Source organism: Mauremys mutica, chromosome 6 (assembly GCF_020497125.1).
Source record: "Mauremys mutica isolate MM-2020 ecotype Southern chromosome 6, ASM2049712v1, whole genome shotgun sequence".
In the NCBI taxonomy this organism is placed as follows: domain Eukaryota; kingdom Metazoa; phylum Chordata; order Testudines; family Geoemydidae; genus Mauremys; species Mauremys mutica.
The window spans coordinates 96,679,432-96,691,827 of NC_059077.1; the positions used below are offsets into that span (position 1 = coordinate 96,679,432).

Consider the following 12,396-nt stretch of genomic DNA (forward strand, 5'->3'; position numbering starts at 1 on the left):
AACCATTTTCCAGTAGTCACTCCATGAACTACACCCATGTGACAGCACAGGCTTTCAGCTATTAATAAATTGTAATGTCTTAGAGAACATAAGGGGTATCTGTAAGTTTATGTACCTGGCCTGTAGGTGGAGCACAATTGGTCCTAGCCCATTGGTTCTGAGGTGAGTCACCAAGCCCCAAAGGAAGGAAAAATATGGAGTTCTACCACCTTTTGTGATCAGGGCTGAAGATCATTTGGTCTAGCTGAGATTCATTTAGCAAAAAAAAACTGTAGGTGAAGGGGTGAAAGTGGCTTTAGGCACAATCCTGAGGCCAGACCGTTCTTTGTAAGTTAGAATGCTGTTCTTTAATGCAGCTTCTTGTTTGACCAGGGGCCAGTTCTGGGGATTGCTAGAACATAGTGATATTCTGGCTAGGCTTGCCTTGCCATAGTCATTTCCCTTGCACTGGCATGTGGGAGGAGAGTGGAGTAGGAACTGCTGTGAGAGTTCATGTCACCCAAAAATTGCCATGTGCAGGATTTAAGACTGCTTTGCTCTTCTGGAGTTGGCCTGGGATCTGGCCCAGAGTATATGCATTTTTACAGGTCTTCAGGTTCTCTCTCTCTCTCTCTCTCCTCTCTTGTCTGTAACTAGTCTTGGCTAAAACTAACAGGATGATTGTTGAACACTTTTTTTTAGATATTTTCAAAATTCACAGTTTAGACTAAATTTTTCATTGAAACTTCAAATATTTGAGGGAAGGTGAAAATTTTCATGGAAGCTTTATCCCATTTTCGACCATCTCTAGCTGTATCCTGCTCCTTTTCTCTTTGTCTTATTTCCTGACACTCCACCCCCATACCCCAAATCCTGCAATCCAGTCCATGCAAGTGGACACTTTCCGACATGTGAAGTTCTTTAAAGTCAATGGGGCTCCAGTAAGGGCAGGACTCTGCACACACACATCAGATTGCACGTCAGGAGCTTTAAACCATATGCTTTGTGGGGCAGGTACTTCCTTTTAATAACTATTTCTTCACTGTCTAGCATAATGAGCACCCAACCCTGGTTGGGGCCTTTGGACATGGTTGTAATATGAATAATAAAAACAATAATGGATATTGTCCATCTTTTGTTTTGAAATCTAGATCGAATTATTTCAAATAGTGCTAGTCTGGTTTTCCAGTAGGGCCAACTTCTGTTGCTGTTGAGCACTCACTGCAACTCTGTCCACAAATATGTTTTTTGTTCCAGGTGTCCTTTCAAACCTGATTGACCTAATTGCATCCTAGAATTGCCTTGCTATTTGTATGTCTATGGGTTGTTTTGATTAGTTTAAATGTGGAAAAACTTTAATTCTACTACTGGAGTGCTATGAGACAATGAGGACAGTATTATCAAAAGCAACATCTTCTGCAAGGCAGGTGGCCAGGTCACTATGGGGTTTGATAGGCATGCCTATGTACTGTCACTTGTGGATTTGATGCTCAGTGTAATTTTATAGCCAACCATCAATAGCATTCTCTTTTCCTCTCTCACTCAATTACTATGTGTAATGCTCCAGCAGATTGTCAATTTGTCCATTGCTCCACGGGGCCATTTTTTTGAATCACTAGGCCCCAGTGTAGCATCAAGCATTGGAACTACATGATGGTGATTGCTGTTTCCTGGCAGGGGGCTGGAACAATTTTTATAGTGAGGGTCCTGAGTACCATTGAACTAAACTGTAAACCCTGTATATGATGGAAACCACTTCAAAACAGGGAGCACCCCTAGTTCCAGCACCAATGTTTCCTGGTGAATTTGACATGTACATGTTCAATGCAAGCTTCAACTATATAGATTTTCTGCTGCTTTGCCTCTAAGGATCAGATATATGTACTCCTTCGTTTGCCATACTTACGGATTTGTTTTTAGACAGAGGAACCAGAAATGTCTTATTGATTTGCATTCCAGCACAATACTTTCTAGCTTTTCCAAAGCCTCTAACAATAAGAGTTCCTTTACTTGAAAAGTAAGAGAGACTTTAGCCACAATGATTAAGTCCTTCATTTTCAGGCAGATTGTATTTCATGTATCTTTCTTGATTTCCTTAAGAATTCTTCTAACTTGGGCTATATCAGTACCTGTTCCAAATTGGTTATAGCTTAATGATAGCTTTAGATCACTGCTTTTAGTGCATTGCCCTGACTAGCAACACAGACTCCAGATGTATAACTCTGAAAGTCACCAGCAATAGCTTTAAGTTGTCATCTTTTGGGACATGAATAGTAAAATAATTCAATGGCAAAATAAATTCAGATTTTGTATCTTGTTTGTGTGATCTAGAATAACAAGGTTGTCGCTGGTGCACTGCACAATGATAGCATAAGCGTCGCTGTTAAATTTGGACTGTGCACCATTTGAACAGCCCATATTCATTCCTGTACCATCGAAATTCAAACTTTGATTTGAGTTCTTTTGTTCTGATCCTCAGAATTCCTAAAGCTGATTTTGTGGTATCGCTATCTGTCCCAGATTCCAAGACAACAGCGTCACCAAAGAGAATGCAAGGTTTCCTATTCTGCATGTATCTTGTGCTTGCTGATTTTGGCTCACATGCAGACCTGTCATTGATTTATAAGTAAGCACAGGAATAAATCTAGCTTTCTAAGTGTATCAAAAATACATATTCTTGAAAGACGCTGCTGCCTGACTAAAGCCTTTTAAACCATATTAACATCCATAGAGTGATCCAAATTTAAGACTATTTTGACTCAGAATTTTCAGAATATTTGACAATCTATAAAACAAGCTGTAATTTTAGTGACTGTAAGCAGTTTTAAACAAGTTGAGGCAATATTTTTCTCTCATCTCATTGTATTTTATGGAGCAATCTAGAAATAGGGACTTCTTGTGGACAAAGTGACATATTTTCTGCTTCCATGCACTTCATCTAGACAGGACAGTGGTCACATACTTGTAGGGAATCAGTTCTAAAGCTCTTACACACACTTACAAGAGGACTGCCCATATAAGAGCACTTTCTTGTGCTGCTGCAATTTCACAAAACTTCTTTAAGGCAAGAAAAATCCCACAGATATTTGGCTTTCCATGAATTATGGAAAATGCTCATTTCATAACATACTCTTCTGTGTCATATGGTTTTTACTTACTTGATCCATGGCCTTCAGTATTACCTCCACTGATTCAGGATGAGATGTTCCAGATGTTTTATACATATTAGATTGTCTCTTATTCTATATTTATACAGTGATGAGCATAACGGGATGCCATTCTCAGTTGGCCCCTGACACTACTGTAACAAACATAGTAATATGTAAAAGTCAGTCAAGTATGTGTGTATATAGTTTTTTGTCTACAAGTATGTTTAAATCACAAGTCAAGGACTAATTTGCAAATTAAACTGTCTGGCTGGAACAGCTGTTTTATTGCAAAACTGTAACAAAGTATTAGAGAGGCTATTTACCTCCTTGAATCAAATCAAACTCTGCTTTGCAGCCGCAAGTAGTCAGGTTACAGTTTATTTTACTACAAAGCCTAATCTGTCTTGGAAAATAAAACTGTGCTCACCTTTCTGGCAGAAATTATTGTCTTTTTTTTAATTATATGACTGGCTGCAGCCTATAGCTTGCAAGCATTATCATTTTGCTTAGCATCAAATTAAACTGTGTCCAGCAGCTGCTGCTAAATGGCAAGGCTTTATAAGTTGCTACACATTCTACTCTAGTTTGAATGGAAAGTTAAACTGCTGCTTGCCTTTCTGGCAAAGTGCCTTTAAAGAACCTAATTGGCTCTGTGCTTCCCAGCTACAATATCTCCACTTCCCCCAGTCACAAGATCTTTGATCAGAGTACTAACGGAAAACAGTCAAACTGAGGCTCAGTCCCAAGCATGCTCAGTCATGCATTTCTCTCTGGTCCCATCCAGTCCCTTTTCACAAGTACACCTCTACCCCGAAATAACACTGTCCTCGGGAGCCAAAAAATCTTACCACGTTATAGGTGAAACCACATTATATCAAACTTGCTTTGATCCGCTGGAGTGCGCAGCCTCTCCCCCCGAGCACTGCTTTACCACGTTATAGCTGAATTCGTGTTATATTGGTGTAGTTGTGTGGCTGATACCAACTGGGCCCTTTCCCCTTCTTTCTGACTGCCAGCTCAGTTCTACTGTTTTGGTCAGGCTCTTCTGCTATGCTACTCCCAAGACTTCTCAATTCTCTTTTCTCCCTTGAGTTCCTTTAGCGATCATCTCAAACCAGCAGCTCACAGTTGCTTTACTTGATGTCACTGCCCCCAGCTTCCTCATTGTCCCTGTGCAGAAGGCAGGAAAACCCTCATTTTTCCTTTGCTGGGGGCATCTAGTGTGTATAAAATGTCTCTCTCATTACCTGACAAAATGCACACAAACTTTCATGTACTGATTGAGCATATAATTTTGTATATTAGATGGGCTGCTGGGAAACTGCAGGTTATCTGATAATGCTGATATTTCTCAAATAATCCGATTGGAGGAAGTGTAAGGTTTGAATACAGAGTCATGTAGGGAACTCTTTCTAATTGCTGGAGTGAGTCACTTTCCATTCTAAGCAAAGAGGTTTCTGTTGCTGACATTAGAAAGCAGTAACGTGTCTATACTATAACAGCTTAATTATAAGTATGGGCCTAGTCACTCAACATATCATTATGCTGTAGGGTTTTTTTCTCTCTGAGAGGTTGAACTGCAAATCCCATAGAAGTAACAACACGAGTAATGACTATAGTATTCTTGTCATGATCTTCTAGAAGTGGCCAGAACCTGGAAATTCCATCCTGTGGGATAGTCCAATATTTCAAAGTTTGGCCAAACAGTCCAAATATTTAATGTTTTTTGGTAAAGTGGAAAGTTCTGAAAAACTTCAGTTTGGAAATGTCAAAATGCTTCACTTTGGTTGGGTTTGACACTGAACTATGTCTGCCATGAGCTTTCCCATGCCCTATGCAAGTTCTAGGTCAGGTGCATCTGTAACAGATCCACCCACTAGGACCTCTGCAAGGGGGATTCGAGCTTTTGTGTTCTGGATCCTCTGGGGTGTGTAAAACTTCTGAAGCCTCAGCAGTCTCCAGCACGGATCCCTCTGTTGGCCTCTCAGTGCTCAGGAAAAGGGACAGACTCTGTTCGTTACCCCTGCTAATTAGCCCACCTGCTCTAGGACCCAGGATCATGCCTGACCCCTGAGATACCCCAGTTACCTAAGTACACCTGTATCCCAGAACTCCACCCCAAAAGTGTAAATTTTCTGGTTTGCAGTTTCTCTCTCATGGTCGTGCAGGTATAGTGAAGCAGTTAATGCGCACAGACTTTGCACAGTCTAACACTCTTTTACACTTAATCATGTAAAGGACAGGACCGCTCATACAGTACATTGAGCACATGTCACAGACACAGCTTCCTTACCATTCCAGGGAATTATTTTAGCTGCAGTCTAAGTCCCTTAGGTTGTCAAGAGTCCTTTGGGACATCTGGGCTTACGAAAGCGGCAGTCCCACCCTGCCCTATGAGGCTCCTATATGCTGGGTAACCTCCCACTCCTAGACTGAAGAAAAAGGATCCTCAGTTCTTCTGCAGATCAGCTTCTGCCCTTTTTAAAACCTTCAGCCCTATGTCAGCCCTTGCAAACTTCCTCACATGAGAAGAGACCCCCTGTCAGCTGAAGCAACCTCCCCCTGCTAAACCAGTTCTGATGGGCAGGGACCAGGCCTTTGTCTAGAGCAGTGCTCCCCAATCTTTTCATCTGGCGGGCGCCAGACGAAGGACCATGGCGGCGGTCGAACATCCACCGAAATGCCACCGAAATTCGTTGGCGACACCTCTGGATGACGTTGCTTGTCGGCAGCAAGTGGCGTCATCCAGAGGCGTCGCCACCGAAATTCCACCAAATTTTGGCAGCATTTTGGCGGATGCTTGACCACCGGCCAGGACGCGGGCGCATTTAGATGCCCCCGCGGGCGCCATGGCGCCCGCAGGCACTGCGTTGGGGACCCCTGGTCTAGAGTGAATAGATTTCCAATGACTGGGTGCTTAGGAGTCAAGGACACTTTATTGTTGGTCTTTTGCCCCCAGCCAGGGATTCCAACTCAACATGGAGACAGACTACAGAGAAGACAAAAGGCTGCACTTTACAAATGGAGTTTGCAGCCTGACACAGACACATAGGGTTCAAAATCTCACTCAGAATTCATAAATTGTATGGCCGTATTCCCAACTCATCAACGCCTCATGCCCCTCTTCTCTTCTATGGGTTGGGTTCCATGTAATACACCACGGTCATGAGACCAAAAGAGAAACTCTGGTAGATGTAGTCCAGCCACGTAATCTGGCCCAGCCCCTGAGGATAATGGGAACATCAGCCATCTGAACTATTGCTGTCATGAGGCTCCGTGGCAGCTGACGTTGATGCAGATTAATATCAAAGTGACCCAAAACAAAATGTTTTAATTTGGTTCAATAAATTGAAATGTTTCAATGTAGGGGCACTCTTACATTAAAAAAAAAAAGTTTTGATTTTCTTTTCCTCAATGGAAAACCTAAAATATTCAGCAAGATTGAAACTTTTCCCCAGAAAATGTTGTTGTTGTTTTCCCTCAGAAACTATTTTCCCTCAATAACAATAAAAAATCCTCCCCAGCTCCGATAACTTCCTTTTTCATTCCCAGTTGTGCCCAAAGGTTCCACAAATACACAAAATGACACTGTCACCAAGTTCATATAGAATAAAAATCAATGCAAACTATAAAGCAAAATGCTTTGTCATGCTTGAATGCATTTAGTTAATTGTTTAAAGTTGTTTATGCCTTTTTCATCCAGCGTTAGCTGGGGAGAGGCGTATGCCAATTGACGTTTGAGAGAAGTTCATCACATGATACACAGGCAAAAATGGGAGATAAAAGAACCTATTTCTACATCACTTCCTATCTCTGTATGCACACAAACCATTAGAATCACCTCTAGCTTGTCTGGCTTAAATTTCAGACAGCTCGCTCTTGTCCACATCCAAATCTCAGCCTGGCACAGGGAAAGCAAAGACACCATATCATCTGGATCTGGTGAAAAGAACACACACACAGCTGAGTGTCATCTGCATAATAAAGGCTACACAGTCTAAATCATCTCACTGTATCTTCTGTAGTCCCACATACATGCTAAATGTGGGGGGGGTAGAAAGGGGTGCTGACAGAAAAGAGCCTTCTAGAGAAGAAGGATGGTCCAGTTATTAGGGTACTATCAGGGACTCAGGGAACCTGAGTTCAATTCCCAGTTCTGCCACAGACTTTCCTGTATACCCTTTAACAAGTCACTTAGTCTCTCAGTTGGCTAGCTGTAAAATGAGGCTAATAGCATTTCCCTACCTCACAGGGGCATTGGAAGAATAAATACATTACAGATTGTGAGGTGCTTAGATATGATAGTGCTGAGGGCCATATAATTGCCTTAGATACATTGTGACAACCTGCAGTTGAGAGTTCTTTAAGCAGATGACCATCTGACCAAAACCAGCCTCTTGGACCTTTCTGTAAGGAAAGACTAGAACTGAAGAGTGATGCCATCTATCCCAGCTAAGGTCTGCAGACAATTCAACAAAACTTTGTGGTCAGTGGTGGATACCTGCATTGGCACCTGATGTTTGTGAATGACTAGAGGAGTCAACAAGACTAGGCATACCGAAGTGCAAACCTGACTGAAAGGGACTGATGAAATCTGAGGAAGTTGCCTTGCCACTAGCACCTAAGGCATGTTCCATTAGAGGGAAAGAATAGACGCAGGGCAGAGTATGAACCAAAGCTATCTATCAGGATCACCACAGGCATCTCGTGTGTCTACTGGCACTGGGTTAGTGAGCTCTCTGGAGCGGTCTGAGATCAGATTTATCAGAATCCTAATGATCTATCCTGTACTATATGTATTCACTGCAAAACGTACATAAATGGAGGGAAAATAATTAATCTAGACACCACGATGATGATGAGACACCTGCTGGGTAATCATCCAAATCAAATATTTGTCTCTGCTTATTCAGATGATATATCGTTTCCTGCAACTGGTGAATGGCAGCAGAGCAGTATGATTTGAAAGGTAAGAACAACATATTGAGAAAGGAGGGATTCCTCCTGCTTTGCAGAGTCACAGTGCAGCAGCATCCTCCCATATCATAAACATTGTGCTCAGTAGTATGCCATCACACCCCGTGCCACCATCTGGAATCAGGAGTTTCCGCTGGATGAGACAAGAGAACTTAATTTTTTAACACAAAGTGTTACATATTCAAAAAGCAACCATTTACCCTGTTGGTAGTTTCTGCTGGTATCTACTTTATCTCCTGTGATCTATATTGCACGCCATTTAAAGGATATTGGCTTCCAAAGTATTTGAAGAGCATATCAAAATGTGATATTTCCCCTCAAATGGAGAAGTTGTACTCCATCACCACCCATTACCATGCCTTGTGGAAAATGTGTCTAACTCTCTTACATGGCTTTGAAATCTTTAAACATTTCTAATACTGTTTCTAAGCCTGATATCAGCACTGTCCTCCCCACCACAACGAGGAAGCATTAAAGACTGAGTCAGATTCATTCTTGTAGAGATAAGAGGTTGCACTTTGTATTTCCTTGTGCCCACAGGGGTAGCTATATTGGAGGAGACATTCACATTCCACTATGGCAGGACAGCTTTAAAATCCATATGGAGCTCTGTAGGGCCCCTATTGTCAGAGGCTGTTCAAGAAAGTGATTAATCAACACCTGTTCTGGCCCCTTTCCCTTGTGCCAGTTTGGCTGACTTTTGAGTCTGCACCAACTGGCCTTATGCTCATTGTCAGAGCAGGGGTGATGCGTATGCTACTGCACCTTCTGGTCCAGCTGAACAGGGCTGCCCAGGGGACGGGAGGGCAAGTGGGACAATTTGCCCCAAGCCCCGGCCCCCACAGGGTTCCCCGCGAGTTTTCAGGGACCCCGGAGCAGGGTATTTCACTCGCTCCAAGGGCCCCGGAAAACTCTTGCTGGGCCCGGGCCCCCGGAGCTTCTTCCGCTCTGGGTCTTCGGTGGCGGGGGGTCCTTCCACTCCAGGGCAGAGGTACCCCCCACTGGCGAATTACTGCCGAAGCGGGACCTGCCACCAAAGTGCTGGGTCTTTGGCGGTAATTCGGCGGCGGGGGGGCCCCGCCATGGGTCTTTGGGCCACTCTGGCAGTGGGTCCCAGAGCAGAAGGACCCCCCGCCGCCGAATTACTGCCAAAGCGGGGGCCGCCTGCCACTGAAGACTCCAGGCCCCCTGAATCCTCTGGGCAGCCCTGGGGGAGGGTGCACTTGACCCAGCTATCGGGAGCTATGCTGTCTGGCACACAAGAATGAATTTAGTCTAGGCTGGGCACATACAAAGGAGTCAGCTGCGGGGAAGGAGAGGACATGCAAGTCTTCTGGGAATGCGTGTGCACACTTAAAGGGGGGATGATTGCTTGTAAATATATTGTGGAGACGAGCTGGATACATGGAATCGTAATTGATTTTAGGTTGGGGGTGTGAATGCAGGCTAACCTGATTTTGCGGGGGCATAGATAGGCTGGTTACAAATGAGTCTAATTGGTGTGTTTTTGGCAGGGCATGCAAACTTGACTGATAGGAGAGAACACCAAACTAGCCTCTCCTTACATAACCATCTTCTACACCAACCATCCACAACTACCGGTGTTGGGAAAAAATAATCTAGTAAAGCGTAGAAGAGAAAAAGAGGTAGAGATCCATGTGGTCTGTTACAGTGGAAAGACTAATTATTACACAGTTAATATTTTTTTCACATGGAAGACCAGTGAACTTGAGATTCATCAGTGTATTTAAGTGTTCCCAGCTTGAAGCACGAACTCCAGTGGGATGGGGCTCATGTGCTTAAGTACTTTCTGGAATTGGAGTTTTAAGGATGAACAATTACAGAGTTGGAGTTGGTTTGGTTTGGGGTTTGTTTTTGTTTATATAGGTGTTTAATACAAATCACTACTGTTGGAGGCTCCCATTTTGCATGATATAATATTTTATTTATAAGCAATAAATACCTATGATGTCATAAATAAGAATAAATAAATAGTAGACTGACATAAATATAGTGTTACAAATACAGTAAAATAATCTGAATATATTTCCACAATGCACAAATAGAATAAATAGTAGCAACAGCTTTTAAAATTCCACTGCATCTCATTTTACATCATGTATAAAATATTAATTTATTTCAGTTAGTATTTTTTTAAAAGTTGGTATTTTAATATCTAAACTTCTTTGTGAGTTTGTCCCATAGTTGAAAACTTTCTAATTCCACTTGGATTCTCTTGCCAGCACTGAGGCTGAACTGCTTCTCTACTAGGAAATAATTGATATCTCTTCACTTTCATCCTGGTGAGCTGAAAGTCCTTTCTTCCTTCCTGGTTAGAGAGTCCCACCTTCCATCATTGCAACCAAGCATGTCTCCAGATGCCCAGCTGGCTGATGAGTCTATGTTGGACTCTCTGAATGAAACTCCCATCTCAGGTAGCTTGGGAGAGATTTTTGCAAAAGCAGCAGGAAATACGTTGGAAGATTTCTTGGATTGTCAGGGACACTCAGAACTTGAGAACCTCTTGGTGCCACCTGGAATCTCTCTTTGTTCTGACATTATAGAAAAATTATCCACACCTCTTTGTTTGGAAGCTGTTCCAGTTCACATGTGTTATGCTGTTTAACTGTGGTTATACTGCATGTTACAGTTCAGAGGTGAGATTTGATCAGAGAAGAGTTGAACCATAGAAATATATAGCAAACACATAATGTCAACAATGTTTGTCTAACCATTTCTTTTAAAATTCTTAATTGTCTTGTAACTATTTTGTATCAATATCCTTCATTTTTCATTTTAAACACTGAGTAAATGAACAGAATATTATCACATAAAATGTACTTTGTGCAGTTGGAATTCCATAATAGAGTGAATGTATTACATAATATGTCAAGCGTTATGGAGTGTTAGAAATGACTGTGGGAAGAATCAGCAGAGAGGAGGGATTCACTGCATCCTCCTGTTTTAACCTCAGTAGTTGCAGCATCCAGGGCTGAAATGAAATAGGAAATAGTTGAAACACAAAGGGAAAAAATATAATTTTCATTGAATTGATCTCAATAAATTAAATGAAAATATCTTTTCCACACATAAGTTCGCAAGTCATTTAGTATGTAAATATTTTTTAAAAGTCTCTAAGAAGCTTCTCAAACCTTGGAATACTAGAAATAGTTCTCATGGGAACAGATTAATTAATAGCAATGATGATAATCGTAGAAACACACTACATATGTCGAAGTTAGAGTACTTTGTGGTGTGGGAGGGAGGAAAGTATCATTATCTGATGACCAAAGTGCTGGTGAGATGCATGAGGATTCCACATATGTGTACTTCGTTGCTTTTTACAGATCCAGACTAACACGGCTACCCCTCTGATATAAAATATCCACTATCTCTGTTCAGCTGTAAAAATTATACTAATGTTAGGTCATTAACTTCAGGGAAAAGCTTGGTACTGTACCTTAGTTACTAAGGCTTCTAGTGAGTTTGTCAATCAGTACAAAACATCTGTGTATTTCCACGCGAATGATCTCCCAGGCACACAGGCTATATTGCTTTTCTTTCAGGAAAGCATCTATCCCCTGAAAGTATTGCTTCACTCTCCGACTGGTGTGCTGGAGGTCCTCACTTTCTGGGTTGGTTAAGTCCTTCTCCATCTGTGCTCTCAAACATGCCTCCAGCTGCTGAATTTGCTAGTAAAGTCCATTTTGGAACCTGACTATAGAAGTCCCATCCCAGGTACTTTGGGTGAGGTTTTTCCTAAAGATGTTGAAGATCTCTTGAAGGATCTCTTGGATTGCCACCTTGGCATTCTCCTTCTGGAACAGTGGGAGTTGGGAAACTTCCTGGGTGGGCTTGAAAGCTGCCCTTTCATGTATGCATTGTGAGGGGAAATTTCCGCTCATTTTCTTCAGAAGCTCCAAGCTCTCTTTGTTCACTTTGTTCTGCTGGAAGTGAAGCATGGTACAGAGCTGAGATGAGATTTCAGTGGAGAAGAGAAGTATGAGGCAAACATGCAACAAACACCTGGAGATCATGATGATGTCTATACCGTCCTTTTCTTTGTGTGGAACCTTGAGCCTGGAGTTTGTTGAGGGTCCTGTGTAGAATGTTGTCTTTCCTTCATGTCTCTGAATTTAAGTATTTGGTTGGAGAATGTTTCTTTGATCATTTTCTGTTTACAACATTTTCCTTCTTGGAGTTTTTCTTTCTGTTTTTCTTGCTGTTTTCTGGTTTTTACTACGTTTCCTTCTTCTTTTTTGTGAAAGTGACCACCTATGATAGTACACAA

The 12,396-nt window shown here is 42.1% G+C and overlaps 1 protein-coding gene across 1 annotated transcript; it reads right to left on the reverse strand.

Moving 5' to 3' along the window:
• Positions 1-11,566: 11,566 nt before the first annotated feature.
• On the reverse strand, positions 11,567-12,142 carry LOC123372246 (interferon beta-like). The gene is given in 1 exon segment (XM_045020254.1): positions 11,567-12,142. A coding segment is annotated over 1 exon segment (576 nt).
• Between the last annotated feature and the right edge of the window lie 254 nt (positions 12,143-12,396).